Source organism: Carettochelys insculpta, chromosome 3 (genome assembly GCF_033958435.1).
Source record: "Carettochelys insculpta isolate YL-2023 chromosome 3, ASM3395843v1, whole genome shotgun sequence".
Classification (NCBI taxonomy): domain Eukaryota; kingdom Metazoa; phylum Chordata; order Testudines; family Carettochelyidae; genus Carettochelys; species Carettochelys insculpta.
In genome coordinates, this window is record NC_134139.1 from 75,283,918 (window position 1) to 75,302,611 (window position 18,694).

At 50.0% G+C, this 18,694-nt stretch overlaps 1 protein-coding gene across 1 annotated transcript in view; it reads right to left on the reverse strand.

Annotated features, from left to right (window-relative positions):
* Window positions 1–18,694, reverse strand: part of LOC142010678 (uncharacterized) — a 120,863-nt gene that overhangs the window by 23,868 nt on the left and 78,301 nt on the right. The window contains exons 3-5 of the mRNA XM_074989103.1: window positions 5,068–5,146; window positions 3,251–3,358; window positions 2,578–3,046 (exon numbers count right to left, since the gene is read on the reverse strand). Coding sequence (XP_074845204.1) covers window positions 2,578–3,046; window positions 3,251–3,358; window positions 5,068–5,146 — 656 coding nt within the window. The remainder of the gene's footprint in view (window positions 1–2,577; window positions 3,047–3,250; window positions 3,359–5,067; window positions 5,147–18,694) is intronic.

Consider the following 18,694-nt stretch of genomic DNA (forward strand, 5'->3'; position numbering starts at 1 on the left):
ACGCGGATGCGTTCGCTCGGCTGGCCGATGGCCTGGCTGCCCGGGGTCACCCTGCCCGCACTCCGGATCATGTGAGGAGTTAGGTGAAGGAGCTGCGGCAGGGTTATGCCCGGGCCCGGGATGCGGCCAGCCGATCTGGGGCCGCCCCCGTCACTTGCCCCTTTTACAGGGAGCTCAGGGACATCCTGGGCTCCCGGCACACCTCCTCCCCTCCGGCCACCCTTGACACCTCGGCTGACGAGCCCCAGCAGGCCCTGCAGCCGGAGTCTGCCCCGGAAGCAAGCCCCGCACCCCGGGGGCCCCCCCCGGAGGCCATCCCCGGGACATCGCGGCAGGAGGAGGAGGAGGAGGAGGAGGGTGGGGGGCTCCTCCTCCGCCGAATCCAGCCTGCAGATCCTCCTCCTGCCACCCCGGAGCAGCAGCAGGGCCTCCAACCCCCGGGGATCTCCGGACCGTGGGAGCGGACCGACAGGTAGGTACCCCCCTCTGGTGGACACCCCTGGGCTGGAGGGGCGGGGTAACAGAGATGTGTCCAGGGCCCCCCACATGCTCACATGGCCATGGCCCCAAGGACACCAGGGCCATGGCCCTCACAGCACTGCAGCCATCAGCCCCTGCCCCCCTCCACCCTGCATGACAGTGCCATGCCCCATCCCCGGGCCAGGGGGGAGCGGAACCTCGAGGGGCCCCCGGGCGGAGGGGGTGGGACACCCCGCAGCAGCATGCGATGGAGTGGGGGGAGTGCCAAAGGGAGACTCAGGCTACATATGAGCCACAAGAGCCAAAGAGCTCCCAGGGCCAAAGGAGGATCCTGGCGCTACAGCTGGCAGGTGACACCTCTGCCCTGAACCAACAGGAGGGAGGAGCCGAGCTGGCTTGGAATTCGGGGGCGAGGGCAAGGGCCACAGGTAGAGGCTACGGGAAGGGAGAGCTGGTAGGCAGCCAGCCTGAGGAGGGGGAAAGCTGCATCCCAGAGGGGCCTCCCTTGGGGTCTTCTCCCCACGACGGGTTGGAAGGACTGTCTCTTCCAACAGCTGGTGCTGTCACTCCTGCCAGAAACTGGCCATCTGTGGCCTAAGAAACCTCTCCTGCTCTCATACCCTGCGGGGTGAAGTGAGAGTCGCTCCCACCAGGGGACGGGGTGCAGGGCAGGGGGGCCCCTGAACCCCATCCATCACAGCAGCATCTCCCGGGGACGGGGATGGGGAACCTGCAGCACAGGGCGGGGAGGACAGAGGCCACGGCTCGGGGCCCACACTAACGCCTGTCTCCATTCTTCTTTCCCCCCTCCTCTCCTGTGTCCTGCACCTGCACCTGCACCATCAGAAGGACCGGAAGAGAGCGCCGGCGAGGCCTCCGTTGTCCCGGACAGCCCTCCGGGACCATCGCTCCAGGGCAGCCCCTCGGCCGAGGAACGACCGGCCCCGCGGAGGGCTAGACGGCGGACCCCGCGCCTACTACCGGCGACGGCGACGGACCCCCAGCTGCTGGCCATCCTCTGCCGGCAGCTGGAGGTATCGGAGTGGCACCTCCAGCTGCAGGAGCGGGCGCTGGCCTGGCGCCAGGAGGCATGGGGGGGCCTATATACAGACATTTAACCGGCTGGTGGACTACCTGGCCCCCCATGCCGCGCCGGCCGAGCCATCGCCCGCCCTGCCCGCTCCTGCAGCCCCACCACCAGCTGCTCCGGCCGTCGCCGGCCCGTCTGCCGTCGCCCCACCACCCACCCGCGAGGGCCAGAGTGCCGAGGGACCCCTGGAGCCACCTGAGACTCGCCGGCACCGATACCTTCCGGTCCAGCCCGCTCCCACCCAGCCGCGGACCAGACTGCAGGCGCGGCAGGGCTCCCAGCCGGGCACGCCCAGTGCCGGGCTATAGGGGCGAGGGGCCCGGGACGTGGCCCCCCCCTTGTTGTATATAGTTGGACCCTGTTTTTTTGGTGCCCCCGTTTGCCCCGTCCCCCCCATGTAAATAGTTCTCCCCTTTCTCCTCCCTGGTTTTCTTTTTATTATGTATGCCACACAGTTGTTTCTTTGGTTTGTTTTATTTGTGTACATATTGCTTTGGTTGAACGTTTGTACTTAGTTTTCTGTTTGTGCTTCACATATTTATTTACACCCCAAAAAAAAGGTTCGGCCAGAAAAAAAAAAATTTACGTTCACCCACAAGTTCGTGCTGTCATTTGTCCAGGACAAGTGGTGGGGGGCGGTGGGGTGCTCCATGGTGTGGGCGTTGGGGCAGGAATGTGGGGGAGGAAGGGGCGGGCAGTAGGGGGCCTGGGCAGAGTTCACCCCGCAGCCTGTTGGTCGAAGTAGGCCCGCAGGGCCTCCCAGACCCGGGTCCCCTCGGGGTCCACCTGCCAACTGGGGGCAGCAGGTGGCTGCACGTGTGCCCTGCCGGCCTCCGCGGCCCAGCCCTGCAGAAGGGTCTCCCCCTTGCTCTCCACGAGGTTGTGCAGGGCGCAGCAGGCACCCACAATCTGGGGGATGTTGTTGGGGCCCGCATCCAGGCGGGTCAGGAGACATCTCCAGCGTCCCTTGAGGCGGCCAAATGAGCGCTCCACCACCTGGCGCGCACGGTTCAGGCGCTCGTTGAAGCGCTCCTGGCTAGCGGAGAGGTGGCCCGTGTAGGCGTGCATGAGCCACGGCCGGAGGGGGTATGCCGCATCTGCGATGACGCAGAAGGGCATGGTGGTGTCCCCCAGAGGGATCTCCCGCTGGGGGATGTAGGTCCCCGCCTCCAGCCGGCGGCACAGGCCTGAGTTCCGAAAAACCCGGGCGTCGTGGGTGCGGCCAGGCCAGCCCACGTAAATGTCCTGGAAACGTCCCCGGCTGTCCACCAAGGCCTGCAGGACGACAGAATGGTAGCCCTTCCGATTGAGGTATCGTCCTCCACTGTGATGCGGGGCGCGGATGGGGATGTGAGTCCCATCCAGAGCCCCGAAGCAGTTGGGGAAGCCCAGGGTGGCAAAGGCGGCGACAGTGGCATGTGGGTCCCCCAGCCTCACGAGCCTGTGCAGAAGCATGGCGTTGATTGCACGCACGACCTGCAGAGAAAGCACATGGGGCAGCCCCAGTGAGAGGTGAGCAGGGTGTGCGTGGCCCTGCCCTGCCCTGCCCTGGCCCCCCTGCCCTGCCCTGGCCCCCCTGCCCTGCCCTGCCCTGCCCTGGCCCCTCTGCTCTGCCCTGGCCCCCCTGCCCTGCTCTGGCCCCCCTGCCCTGCCCTGGCCTCCCCCTGTGGGTTCTCTTACCTCCATGAAGACAGCCCCGACGGTGGCCTTTCCAACACCAAACTGCTGTCCCACGGATCGGTAGCTGTCCGGAGTGGCCAGCTTCCAGACAGTGATGCCGACCCGTTTCTCCACAGGGAGGGCACGCCTCATGGCAGTGTCCCGGTGCCTGAGTGCGGGGGTGAGCCACTGGCACAGCTCCAGGAATGTCTGCCGGCTCATCCTGAAGTTTCTGAGCCAGTGGTCGTCATCCCACTCCCCAAGCACCAGCCGCTTCCACCAGTCGGTGCTGGTGGGGTAGCTCCACAGCCGCCGGCGTGTGAGGCGGGGGGTGGAGCGGGGTGCTGCAGGGGTAGGGGTTGAGCCCTGCTGCCCTGGGGGCATCTCCTCCCCTGGGGCAAGGAGGTACTCAGCTGCCTCCCACATGGCATGGGCCAGGGCAAGCCCTGCTCCTGCCGGGAGGGCTGGGTGGACCTCTAGCTGCTGCTGCTGCTGCTGCTGCTTCTGCTGCTGCTGCTGCTGGGGGTCCATGACTGCGGCGCCCGGGGTCTGTGTGCCTATGGCTCCTCAGACCGCGTGCTGTGCAGGCTGAGTGTATGTGGGAGGGGCCCTTTAAGGGAGCGGCTAGCTGTTGCCCCGGAAGCGCTAGTCCGCCCGTTGACCCTGTCTGCAGCTGTGTCTGGCATCCCTATTTCGATGTGTGCTACTTTGACGTGTAGACGTTCCCTCGCTGTGCCTATTTCGATGTTGGGCTGAGCAACGTCGAAGTTGAACATCGATGTTGCCGGCCCTGGAGGACGTGTAGACGCTATTCATCGAAATAGGCTATTTCGATGTCGCAACATCGAAATAAGCTACTTCGATGTAAGCTTCACGTGTAGACGTAGCCCTGGTGAAATAGCTTTTTCTAATGTCCAGCCTACACCTCTCCCTCTGTAACTTCAGACCATTGCTCCTTGTTCTGCATCTGTCACAGCCGAGAATGGCCTCTCTCCATCCTCTTTAGAGCTCCCCTTCAGGAAGTTGAAGGCTGCTATCAAATCGGCCCTCACGCTACTCTTCTGCAAATTAAATAAGCCCAAATTACTCCAATCACCTCATACTTTTTTTGACTGTACCAGGGCCTCTAATTCGTCCTGTTTGTTTCCCAGGCTTCTTGCATTTGTGTACAAACACCTTAGATAATTAGCTGATTGACCCACTTTCTGCTTTCAAATCAGGGGGCCTCCTTTGTTGTTCCTTCTTCCTTCTCCGCTTACCTCAGGCCTTGTGCCACCATCCCCAATGAACCTAGTTTAAAGCCCTCCTCACTAGGTTTGCAAGCCTGCCTGCAAACATGCTCTTTACTCAGTTCATTAGGTGGATCCCATTGCTTCCTAGCAATCCTTGTTCCCAAAACAGAATCCAGTGGTCGAATAAACCAAATCCCTCTCTCCAATACCACCTGCGTAACCACGCATTTACTTCCACAATTCGATGACCTCTACCTGGACCCCTTCCTTCAACAGGGAGGATGGACGAGAACACCACTTGCACTCCATAATCCTTCATCTTCGTTCCCAGAGTAACATAATCCGCTCAAGGTTGTTCTTGGCTGTGTCATTAATTCCTACGTGGAGAAGCAGGAAGGCATAATAACCCTCAGGTCTGATGATTTTTAGAAATCTCTCTGTCACATCCTGGATTCTAGCTGTAGTAAGCAGCAAACTTCCTGAGATTCCAGATCTGGACGGCAGATCGGTAACTCTGTCCCTCTTAGGAGGGAGTCCCTGACCACCACCACGTCTTCTTTTCTTGGGACTGGTGGTTGTAGAACTGCCATCCCTAGGACTACTCACCCCAGGCCTTCCAGTTAGTGGGGTCTTCTGATCCCTTCCTTGAGAGGTCTCTGCCACAGCATTCTCCATCATATCACCCCTGCAGACAGCCAGAAAGCAGTTACTTACCTCCACCAGAATTGCATACCTATTAGTACATGCAGTGTGGGGTGGGTGGTCAGATCCCTGCCAGTTCCATACTGGAAACGAGGAATAAAAAACCGAACAGAATCTTAAAATAAATGCTTGAAGTCACTTGCACAATATTTTACGGATGCGTCCACTTACCCTGACTTACACTGAATTGCTAGCAAACAGCAATGCTAGGCAAAACGGGGAAGAAGAGGTGGGAACCTCAGATCACACTCCAGATTTTGGGGCAAATGGATCCCAATATCACACCGGATCCCGCTTTCTGTGAAGGCCTGATGCACATCCCTGGATCAAAACATCCCTAAACTTTGAGAAATTTGGAGCTGGGCTGCATTTTGCAGCATGGGCCCATTTCTAACCAGAAGCCATATTAGGATGGAAAGAGCGCACCATGCACTCTCTGGTTGTTGTCTGTCTGTCACTGTGTTTGGGTGAAATTCAGTCCATCTTAGGATCTTCCACTCTTCCACAGGCAGAACACGGGTCATATACACAATTTGGATTTCTGGTGGCTTTATTTCAAGGCAAATGTTTCTGCATTTCTCCCATCATGAAATTAGGCCATAGGGGAGAAATTAGAGATGTGGGTTCCCTTTTCCCTCTCCTTTCATTTTTTGTTATAAATCTTTGTTAATTTTCTAAGAGGGAAAGTTGAGAGCTAGTGTTAGAGAAATATCTTATCCCACCAGTCTTAAAAGTCCAGAAGAATATTCCCTCTGAGCAGACAATCGTTCTCCCTTTATAACACCTCTCCCAGGAGTCATCAGTGTGTGTGTTTCTCAGAAGGGCTGCATGCCTCAGAAGTATTCTATGAACGCCACATTGAAGCAGTTGCCATGGAAATGGGCTGAGTGTGAATCAGAAAGCACGATTAACCAGAGTTGGCCTAAATAGCTAAAGAAAAAAAGGCCAAGGACTTGCTCTTATCATTTCTTGTATACAGCCTTCAGCATGTGTACCAGAGGGTGCAAGGCACTCAGACAGAAAAGCCCACAGAAATACGGTGCTACATTTCAGCCCCTGAGTAGGGGATTGGCTCACGAGTGTATGGACTGCACATTTCAAGCCAGACCAGAGGATTCTTTCTTGGCATGACTGGCTATGCCTGTTATCTGGCTATTTAGTGACATGTATGCTCTCTGAATCCAGTAGACCATAGTCCGATGGTGGTTGATTCAAATGAACCTCCACAAAAACCTCTGGATTCAGAAGGTATAATGAAAATATGACTTAGCCTCTTCCACATTTCCTAGTGCTGTAGCAGATCTTAACTAACCCTCACAATACTCCCAGGGGCTAGTTGAGTATGAAACTCATATTACACATGGGGAGACTGAGGAACAGAGTGATTAAGTGGCTTGCCCCAGGCCACACAGTGACTCCGTGTCAGAGCTGGGATTAGAGAGGTAGCCATGGCAGTCTGTATCTTCGAGAACAACAAGAAGTCCTGTGTCACCTTATGGACTAACAGATATTTTGGAGCATAAGCTTTTGTGGGCAAAGACCCACTTATGCGCCAAAATATCTGTTAGTCTATAAGGTGACACGGGACTTCTTGTTGTTCTCAGAGCTAGGATTAGAACTCTTGAGTTCCTGTTGCCTAGTGCAGGTCCCAATTTTCTAACCCACACTGCTTCTCGCTAGCACTTATTCTGAGGTAAATAATAGTGGCACTTACTTGTATTTAAAAAAAAAAAAATCCTTTGATCTAGTACAGTAGTTTTCATCCCCAGATTCCAAAGCACTGAACTGGTGGCTGAACAGAGAAGTTGAGTAATTTACCCAAGATGCCAGTCAGGTTTCCCTTTATTTTCTCCATACATGGGCAGAATACATTTTGTTATGTGCACCTGAGCATGTGCAGATGTATACCACCAATGGGAACACTGTGAGTGCTGTGGGTGCTCTGCTAATTGGCTGGGCGGCACCTGATTCTCTCCTGGGTAGCCATCTAAGTGCTCAGCTTACAGGGAACACGGGTGTTAGTGATTCATAGATTTCTGTGCCAGACAGAATCATTGCATCATCTAGTTCAGGGCTGTGCAAAGTGAGGGGCAGGCTCAGGGTGTGTGTGAAATTTCATAAGGGACGGCACAGCACGACTGGCTGCTGGGTCTCAGGCTCATCCATCCCATTACAAATGTTGGAATCTGTTACTGTTTTCATATGTGTGTATTCACATTGATATACCCATTAATAACATTTTTACATTCTATATACTTATTTTCTTGCATGTGTTGAAAGGGTTTTTTTCACATGACACAAGAGAAGTTTCCGTCGGTTTGGATTACACGAGACAAGTGGTGGTCGGGGGAGGCCTGCTAATTGCAGGGATGAAAAGTGGGACTGACATAAAAAGTCTGCTTGCCCCTGTTCTAGTCTGAACTATAGATTGCAAGTTATAGCAGTTTACGCGTATCACCCAGTACTGAGCCCAGTCACTTACGTTTGGCAGAAGTATATGTTTTGAGAATGGCATATATTCTCAGTTGGAGCACATGAAGAGGCGAGACTCCACCACTCCCCTCGGTAGTTTGTCCCAGCGGTTAATCACCCTCACTGTTAAAAAACTTCCAAGACCAGCATCTGATGAAGTGAGTCTGTGCTCATGAAAACTCATGCTCAAAACTTTTCTGTTAGTCTATAAGGTGCCACAGGACCCTTCGTTGCTGTTACTGTTAAAAAAGTGTACCTAATTTCTAATTTGAATTTGTCTGGTTTCTGTTTCCAGACGTTAGTTCTTCTAATGACTTCCTCTCCTAGATTAAAGAGTATTTTTTCGCAGTCAAGGCACTTATACACCACGACCTTCATTTTGATAAACTAAACACTGAGCTAATTCAAACCTCTGTAAGGCAGTTTATCCAACCCCATCAGTACCAGAGTGGAGATTAGAATGCAGGCTGCCTCACTACCAGGCCTGTCTGTGCCCTCTCTACCTGGATGCTCTCACTTTGGAAAGGCCGGATGGGGAAAGTTTTCCAGCTGGTGTAATTTGGCATCTCTCCAAAAACTTCAAGGTGGCAATACAGCCAGTTTACACTTGTTGAGTTCTGCCTTTAGGCAGTTAGCAGGAGCAGATTCTGAGTCAGATTCTTTTCACGTTGATTCTACCTTGCTGTAACTTCATTGACTTTCGTAGAAGGTTGCTCTGGATTCTCACTGGTGTAAATGAATACCAGGATTCCACGCAGGCCAGATGCCGACAGTGTCTTGCTGAGGTGGTAGATTTTTCCTCTGAAGAGACCATAACCCAGAGGCACTGGTCTCTCTCTGGTTAATGACAGCTCTTTTTTGGTCAGCCATATGGCCTGAAAATTAACGTCCTTGTAAGAGGGGACACAGGGAGCCCATTGTTCTGCAGTCCTGGCTTGTGGCTGCTTTCATTTTGCAGCAATCCCTTCCACGTTTCACACCTCTTAAATTGTTGTCCTCTATGTCTGAGAACTGGAGCTGTCTCTTTGGAGCCAACATTGTGATACATTTCTTGGCAGCCCAGGCCATTCATATTTCAAACAAGTGTTCCTCTTTGTTCCTCATGAGCAATAATCATAAATATCAGGTTTCATTTACGGAGCGCCTTTCATCCCGTCAGATCCCAAAGCACTTTCCAAGTTTACTCAATGATTGTGCAGCAATAACATCGTCAGTGACTCCTCCAGCAAGGTTGTAACTTGCTTTCCATTAAAGTCTGGTTTTGGGGAAAAAACAGAACATGAATATCCTCAACTAAAATGAGCTTCTTTGCAGCTGAAATGGGTTGTGCATGTTCCCTTGCCAGAGGACACTGCCTTCCCTGCCTATGTGAAATCCCAAAACTCTTCAAAGGGCATATAAAAAGTGTGAAAAGGGACTTTTTTTCTCCTTGATTTTAGAAAATCCAACTCTTCTGGACTACTGTAGCTCTCTAAAACTGCTTATTCTTACAACCGCACATCTGTTTCAAATATTTTCCCTCTATTTTCCCTCTCTAGTGTCTTAGAGAATTTTTGGGACAGATTGTAAAATTGTGGGACTTTTACTTGTCTGTCCTTCAGTTCATCTATCTGCAGGGTGCTAAGGGGTCAATAATAGCAACTATTTAATGCCTCTGTTAACTAATTTGACTATTGAGAGAGCATAGTTAACTGCACAGGATAAGAATCCAAATTTCTAGTATCTAATTAGTATTGCTGTTTATTCATATAATTTTGAGTGACACTCATTACTGTAGTGACTGTGCTGTATAGTTTACCAGATTTATCTTCACAACACCCATGTTAGATCACTAAATAGTATAAATATTTAGAGATGAGAACTGATTCATGGAGCAGTTAAGTGACTTATCCAAGGACACAGAACATCTGTAGCAGAGTCAGTAACAGAGGCTACATCTCCTGAGTCCCAATCAGTATTGTAACCCCGAGAACATCATTTACCTACTCAGTGCTTAGATAGCATAGCTTCTCTGAGCTATGCCAGTTTAAAGCAATATTCCTGGAGCCTCCTCTTTCAAGGATAGCTCTAGCCTTCCTGGGAGAATTCTGTAAAACAATACAGCACTGCAACCAAGTACAGAAATAACATAGGTCCTAAACTTCCCAGCCTGCTTATAGACTACCTGTCTCCCCCACGCCAAACACATTAAAAGTGACATCTGTTCCTGGACCAGAACCTTTCTGCTATTCTGCCAACAGAATTTTGACTTGGGTTTCTTTGCATAAATGCACTAATATCAAATTCAAATAAGATGTTGCCCATATTGAAGTTATATAAACTTTAAAATATTCAAGACTGATTATGACTCAGTACTTACGGTGTCAGTTGGTCTCTGTGTAAGTGCCAACATTAGCATATTTAAATGGTTTAATTCATTATTGATAGGGTGACCACATTATCCTAAGGCAAATACAGGACACTGGCCTCTGGAGGTGGGGGGCTGCTGTCCCATGACAGGGCTCCTCAGTGATGGGGGGCAGCTGCCCTACAGTGAGGCACCAGGGATGGGGGCTCCACAGCCTTATGATGAGGGGGAGTGGAGGATGGGGCCTCTGCAACCTCCCTGTGGTGCCAGGGGAGGAGGCAGCTGCCCTATGGCAGAGTTCACCAGCAGTGGGAGCTGCCTCCATAGGGTGTCGGGGAATGGGGCAGCCTCACAGCGGAGGAGCTCCCTGGCAGTGGGGGCTGACGCTGGATGCCAGGGAACAGGAGCCCTGCAAAATATGGGACAATGTGCTTCTCCTCTTACAAAAGGCGGGACACCTGTGAGACAGTTTAAGTAAGGGACTGTCCTGGTAAAAACAGGGCAGATGGTCACCCCCATTAATGATTAAAGGTTGTGTGTGAATAAGAGCTCGATAAGGTGTCTTGTTCTTTGTCCGTCTCTTTCCTCCATTAACAAAATCCACAAACACCACAGGAGATGTTTTTGCAACTCACATTCATATCTATATCTATACAATAAATATACAGTAAAATTCCTTTAATCCAGTATGTCTGGAACTGGACAGACACCAGATTACCAAATCTTCCGGACTATGGTATGTCATCATAACCCCCACGCCCTAGTTCAAACCCCCTGTTGTGTCTCACCACCCCCATGCCCAGCTGTGGCTCACCACTCCTGTGCAGCCCCAGCTTCTTCACCACCCCACACTCCTGCACCTTCACCACCCCAATGCTCCTCCCGTTTCTTCACCACCTCTGCACTCCTCCAGCTTCACCACCCCCACACACCTTGGGTCCAACCCCCACACTGCTTGGCTCCAACCCTCACGTATCTCAGGGGACTACCGTATGCCAGACCATCAAATTTTGCCAGATTATCTCTATAAATGGGACTATTTTTGCCAGATGCAGGACCATCAGGATTTCCTAATCATCAGAGGCTAGATTAAAGGCATTTTACTCTGTGTGTGTGTGTGTGTGTGACCTGCTTTAAAGTTAACAAGCTCTCCTGTACCACCTTTAAGACTGACAAATTTATTAGATGATGAGGTTTTGTGGGTAAGGCCCACTTCTTAAGATGATTGGAGTAGACAATTAGAATCCAGGGTTTATATAAGGCCAGTGGTGGGGAGAGAAAAAAATGAGGGTTACTAGGAGGACCAGTACATGAAGCAAATTAAGTTAGGTAGGATGTGTGCCATTCCTGTGAATATCAAAGATGGGGAAATTGCCCTTGTAATATAAGACAGCTGAGATCTCTGTTAAGACCTAATTTATATAAATGATATTTGCAAATGAATTCCAATTCAGATGGCTCCCCTGTAATCTTGTGTAATCTTCTAAATCCATTATTGAATGTCCAGGGAAGTTTATGTGTATTCCAATTCCTGATGTCAGATTTGTGTCCATTCATCCTGTGGTGCAGAAACTGTCCAGTTTGTCCAATGTACATGGCAGAGAGGCATTGCTGGCACATGATGGTATATATCACATTAGCCGAGCTCCTGGTGGTATGGCTGATGTGGTTAGGTCCAGTGGTGGTGTTGCTTGTATAGGTATGTGGATAGAGTTGGCAAAGTGGTTTGTTGCAGGGATAGGTTCCTGGGTTAGTGTTTCTGTGGTATGGTGTGTGGCTGCTGGTATTCTCCTGAGGTTGGGTGGCTGTCTGTAAGAGAGAACAGGCCTGTCACCCAAGGCCTGTGAAAGTAACGGATTATTCCAGTATAGGTTGTAGATTGTCAATGGTGTGCTGGAGGGTTTTAAGATGGGGGCTGTAGGTGTTCCGGTGGTGTTCTGTTATTGTCCTCCTTGGGACTATTGTGAAGTAGATGACTCCTGGGTACTCATCTGGCTCTGTCCATCATTTTCTTTACTTCCCCAGGTGGGTAATTGAGTTTTTTGAATGCTTGATTAAAAATCTCATAGGTTTTTGTCTCTGTTGGTAGAGCAGATACATTTGTATTTTATGGCTTGGCTATAGACAATGGATCATATGATGTGTCTTGGATGGAAGCTGGAGGCATGTAGGTATGAACAGCAGGCAGTGGGTTTCTGGTGTAGGGTGATATTAATGTTACCTTCATTAATTTGTGCTGTAGTGTCCAGAAACTGGATCTCTTTCATAGAATAGTTCAGGCTGAGACTGATGGTTGGGACAGAAATGGTGGAAATCCATGTGAAATTTTTCAAGGGTCTCCTTACCATGGATCCATATGATGAAGATGTCACCTATGTACCCTAAGCAGAGGAGAGGTGACAGCTGATGACATGTTCTAGATCAGCCATAAAACTGTTGGCCTATTGTGGGGCTATGCTGGTACCCATAGCAGTGCCACTGATTTGAAGGTATAAATTGTCTCAAATCAGAAATAGTTGTGGGTGAAGGTAAAGTTACTTAACTCAGCTGCCAGATATGCCATGGAATCATCATGGATGGTGTTTCTGCCAGCTTGTAGGTCATCCTCATGTGGAATATTGATGGCAAGAGCTTCTACATCCATGCTGGTGCGGATGGTGTTTTCAGGAAGATTGCAGATGTTCTGTAGCTTCCTCGGGAAGTCAGTGGTGTCTCAGAGAGTGCTAGGAGTGATAATAGCATGCTCTGTTGATAAAAACAGTCTATTTTAAAAAATGTATGCTTGTCTTACTGATGGCATCATAGGTGATGTAAAGATTCCAAAGTTTAAAAATCTTACTCATTTTAGTATATTTAATTGTTTTATTAATTTATTTTGGTTTTCAGAAACCAAAGGGTGTAAAGGGTTACGGCCGTGTGAACACTATCATTCAAACAGCCAGTGCTGCCGAGAGCCTCCGCAGGCCCCGGAACAAGGTGGGAGGGGCCCCAGCTCTGCACCCTGGAAGGGGTGGGGTCAATAACAGAAAGGGCAGGGCCAACAGCATTCAGATCTCAGTGCTGCTGGGACTGCAGCACTGCCCTGCAGTCCCTCCGGGCCATACATAGCCAGAGCTGCGTTGCTGTAGCAATTCAAAGGGACCCTGAGTTCTAGCCATCACTGCTGCTGCTTTGGTAATGGTGGCAGCTGGTGTTCTGGGCCCCTTTGAAAGGCCAGGCACGGGGCAACTGTCCTTTTTGTCCTCCCCTGCATCAGTGGGCCTACAGACAGCAGCAGCAGGGAGAAACAAGAAAGTGAGAATGAAATAAAAAGAAGATCAAGGACGAGTTTGCTCCATCCTGTGAGAAACTCTCCAGGAGGGGGCCTTACAGATTTGGAAATTCTGTGAGGTTTCCCTGGTAGAATGTCTCATCCCCCAAACCTTTCTCATCAGGAGCAGGCAGAGAGTGGGGAGGACCATTGAATAGAGTGACCAGATAGCAAGTGTGTAAAATCAGAACTCTCTCTCTCGCTCTTTTTTTTTTTTGTGAGGGAACACACGGGGGTATAAGACAAACAATACCAGGAAGATCCCAATAATATCAGGATATCACTCTACTGCTGAGGAAGAAGCAGGAAGCTTGATCCCAAAGCCAACAAGTATCAATCTCCATCTTCTAGGGGCCTGAATTTCAAAAAGCAATTTTGCAGCTCAGAGGAAGATGAGGGCTTTCAGCACTTTCATAATGAAAAAGGAGCAAAGCTATAAATCTCTAAATGGGGAAGGGGAAGGGTTTGCATTCCAGACTGCTGCATACCTGAGGGATTTCACAAGAAAACTGTTTGGGACGAGAAACACTATCAGGAACTGACAAACATTTGTCTTCAAGGAATCAGAACACGATAATTCTGCTTAAGTTTGGAGCAGATTTCTATCAGTCTGGTCATAATCCTGTGATATTACTTCTAAAAATAAAACCAGAGGCATTACTGCGGAGTACAGCATCCCATCATCTGGCACTCCCAAACAGCATTGTAACCATAACTAAATTTTAATTACATTTTCCATAAGTACAGTAGAGTGAAAGTAAACACAAATAAATACAGCAAATACAGTATAAGTTTACAGTGTACAATTCTACTGTTGTTGGTATATAAAGTACTCTGTAGACATTTTTGTTTCTTAATATCTAATCTTGTTCTTCTTTAGTGTTATGCATTGCTAGGTGTACCTCTCTAGTGCCCAGAATATTTGAATAACTGGCAACTGCCTAGTCCCAGGGCTGCTGGATTTGAAAGCGTTTCTGGAGAAAGTAAAAACGATGAATCAGTATATAAATGTGATTACACGTGAATAAAAACTAACATAGTTCAACATTGTTAATGAGATGGATGACTCTGAGACCCAGCAGCTGATCATGCTGCACCCCCCTTATTAAATTTCTTGGCCCCTTCAGGCGGCCTGCCCCTCACTTTGCACACCCTTGTACTAATGGACATGGTACAATATACTGTGGGTTCAATCATCACATGGGGCTGGGTAGCTCCAGAGATCCATAATGGGTTATGGGGCCCTTGGCACTAAGACACTGGTTGACATGAAGCTCCTGTGGTCAGTTAATGACAGGCACTGTCCAGTTCGAAGTCTCAGTGTTTACCTCCTGGATGTTACCAACACAGCTAGCATGTTCAGCCCAGGCATGTAAGCGAACAGTCCGTGAAGAATGAATCATTCTCACACATACCGGGGGTTGTCCCAGTCAGCATTGAGGCACAGTGGCAGGGCTGCCCCTTCCAGGAGCACAGAGCTGGGCCCCCGCTCCCACTTTGTTCCTGGGCCCTAGGGGCTGTTGTCCCTGCTGGCACTGGGGCACTGGACCATCCCCCCGCTTTCCTGCTTCTCCCCTTCCCTCCCAGGACTTTCACAGCATGCAAGTCGCCCAATTAGTGCACCATCCTGTCTCTTTCCCCTCCCTCCCAGAGCTGGAACAGCCATCAATCAGCTACCTGCGGCATTCTAGCTCTGGGAGGGAGGGCAGAGAGGGGACGGAATGCTCCTAAATGCTGGGAGGGCAGGGGAGGCCATAGGAAATGCAGGGCTCTGGTGCCCTAATGCATGAGAGGCGTGTGTGTGGGGCCCCTGGGGGATCATGGGCCACAGGTGGAGTCCCAGTGGGCTGTAGGCTGCTGCTGCCCACTGGGGTGAAGGAGGGCCACTCGCGCACACTCACTATCTCTGGTTGCCCATGGTGGATCTAGAGTGATGCCAGCCCAAGAGCTTTAGGTCAAGCATTTTGTGCTGGAGGTCCTTGGTTCCACCCCCCTGGTCTCATGAAATACCTGCAGAAACAAGCAGTGTGAGGAGGGTAACTGTGATGTTCTCTCAGCAGAGGCTTCTCAAAATTGTTGTACTAGAGGGTGGGATTTGTCCCTTTCCACTCTCAGATCCTCACGGATGGCCTTATCTCATGAGGACCCTATGTTCTCTGTGCACCAGACACCTGCCCTCTCCTCCCCCTGGGTCTGTGACAGTGTACCAGGGCATTCCTCAGCTGTTGCTGCCTCACCCCTCTGACAGGGATTTTAAGGGGCCTACAGGACTCAGTAAACTTCACTAATTTTCTGTTAGTATATCCCCCATCCCTGAACTGTCTCTTCTGCCCTTTCTCATAGACTGTCTCCGGGGTCCAGGGCAGGAGCACTGCCTACATCACCCCTTCCATACAGCACAGGGATGAGTAGCTGCAGAGTGGATGCTACAAGTAGCAGAGCTCATTAATATACCCACATTTTCCAGCTGGTTCTGGAGGTTCAGCTAGGTTGGCTCAGGATCCCAGCTTAGAGCATCTACCCAACATGGACCTCATGATGACCCTTATTGACCCAGCACCACCAGCTAAACAAAGAACAAATGTTGGTTGTGGATGGGGGTGACATACTTGCTGGGCCTCCTGGACAAGGCGCATGGGGGTGGCATTTGAATTTCTGCCCAGTGGCCTCCCAGTGCACAGCTTACAGAGAACACTGCTGGCCACCTTGGTAGGGGTGGCAGAAGCTGGGAGCCCCAGGCTCTTTTGAATCACCAGGCTCCAGGGCAATTGCCCCCATTGCTTCCTACCACCCATCAGGGGGCCTGTGTGTGGGTTTTAGTTTAACTCATTCCCTCCAGTACAGAAGTAGGGATTGGCCTGTAGCAAATCCCAGATCCAACATATACCCCTCAGCCACAGCCGTTGAGGAAGTTTTTTTTTTTCTGGACCCCCATGTGAACTGCGCAGCTGGCACCCACCACCACAGCGAGGAAAACCAAAACCTAAGGTCGGAACTCATTCCTGTACTTTGAGGCCTTTCAGAACTGGATCCATGTCTGAACTTTTTATATTTGGCCCATCAGTAACACAACACACCACTAAATAGTGTGTGCCTGGGGTTAGAGGCCAACCACATCTGGGCTCCAGTGCTTTCATTTTGTGGCTGTCTACAGGACTGCGTTTAGTCCTGTAACTTTGTACATCTCCTACCCCTTCTTGTTCTTTTACCCTCTTCTTCATGGCCAAGAAGTTTGGCATTATATGTAATTGTCACTGTGCCTCAGTGGGTCACAGCTAAGAATATCAAAGCTGACAGAGTGCTGAGAAATTGGGCAGACTGACCCCAAACTGGAGGTTATCCTATCATTCGATTATAGCAAACCAGTAACAAAAGAAAATTCCTGTCCCACCACATTTGTTAACAAAACGTCAAAGCTGCAGTATCCTAAGGCATTCCAGCCCTGGTCTCACCACCTAGACCCTGGACTTTATGATGAGTTTCACCAGTTTCACCAAATATCTGGTCCTTCCAATCCCAGGAGATCAGCCACTTAGCCAGGGCAATGTATAACTCAGATCTTACCCAATAATCATTCTACCTTCAAGCGACAGTAGCTAAAGGTTTAATAACAGAAGAAAGAACAAGAGAGTTAATAATGGTTAATAGATCACATACTCATGATTGCAAAGTCCTTATATCACATTTGCAGCAGGAATGAAATAGATTGCTGATTTATAAAGTTGCCCAGCTATCTTCCAAAAGATTGGAAGGTCCTCATTTCAGCATGCTCCTTTTAGTATTAAATCCACGTTCCAGAAAATCAGGGTAGGAAAAAGGCAAATTGGAGACATTCCAGGGGTCTTTTTTATGTTTCCAAGCTTGCAGCCCAGTTTGCAGAAAGCTACTGGAACAAGATGGAGTCTAGAATCACATGTCTGTCTATGACTTGACGACTCACAGGGGAAACAGAATATGTTGAACTCAAAGCCTACTGAGGGCTGTACAAACAAAAATGGATAGCTTTCAGGGGCACCAAAGAAAATGTGATTCTATTGGAAAGTCGTAATTATTTATTATTATAGATTAAGTTTTAGGTATATTTTATAATATTTTTCAGCTCTTGTTTGAATATAATACAGCAATTTTCACTGAGAAATTAATACTTAATATGAATTTTATTGTTTTATAATTTTATTAATAGTTCATAAAATTTGAGAAAAGACACACCAAGCAGTGAGGGAAGAAAGAGATAGAAAACACAGATGATAAGAGCAGACCAGGGAGAAATGCCAAATCAGAAAAAGCCAAAACCTCAAAAAAAGAAGGGACAGATGGTTTTGCAGTGAGCATGCAAAGGCAGGCGTCAGGTCTCTGCACGCCCTGTGCTGTCAGTGTCATCATCTCTAGAAATGAGGATAACCCACCACACAGGAAAGTCATGAGTTACCAGCATGAATAAATGAATGAATGCATGAATGGGCTTTGAGATTTGTGGCTGTAAGGAACAAAACAGCAAGAGTTAATATAAAGAAGCAGTACCTGAGGGGAATGGAGCTGTACAGACTCAGAGAATGAAGATTAGTGCTGAGAGAAACTGATCACCACCAGCTCCCTGTGAAACGCCCCAATGTTATGTTGCTAAAGGCGTACTGAAGTTGCAATTGCAATGTTCCATTGTACTGAAGGGTGTGCTGAAGTTCCGTTGCAATGGAACATTTCTATTGTCGATCATTGTGACCAGGTTTGAATGAGGCTTTGGCTGGTTTTATGTATTTCCCTCTCACCTTTGTGCAGGGCGGGTACAACACAGTGAAACCCCTCCCCTGCCCCAAGAGCAGCTGCTCTCCCCATACGGAGGTTAGAAATTCCCCTTTCCCCACCCGCTTTCAGAGGGCCACAGAAGATATCACAATCCAACATTTTTTTCCTGCGTAGAGGAATCAGGGAGGGAGGAAAGGGGGGGGGGGGTGGGACAGGGTGGCCCCCAGTAGGGGAAGCGGTAATGGGGAGAGAGATCAGGTCAGGATCTCACTGCCTCTGTGCTACTGTCCAAAGTCCGGAAAGGAGATTTCCTTTCAGCTCCACCAAAAGAGAAACACTGCACTCCCCTCCCCCTCTTAGACCCCTCCCCCTCCAGTTTGCACTGCACTCCCACACCCACCCCAATTTCTCTGCACTTCCTTCTCAGACACTCTGGGATTTACACTGTAGTTCTCCACTGCACCATGTTCTCCCTCATCTTTCAAACTCTTCGGGGCTTGTATTTCGCTCTCCCTTGGATCCCTGGGGCTTTAGTATGCATTCACTGGACATGGACAGCCCAAGGAGCTGGGATTGTTGTTCATCCCACCCCCTGCCACTCGTGCATGGAGAGAAGGTTGTGTGACCAGGCGGGCCGCACTTAGATGTTTTATCAACAA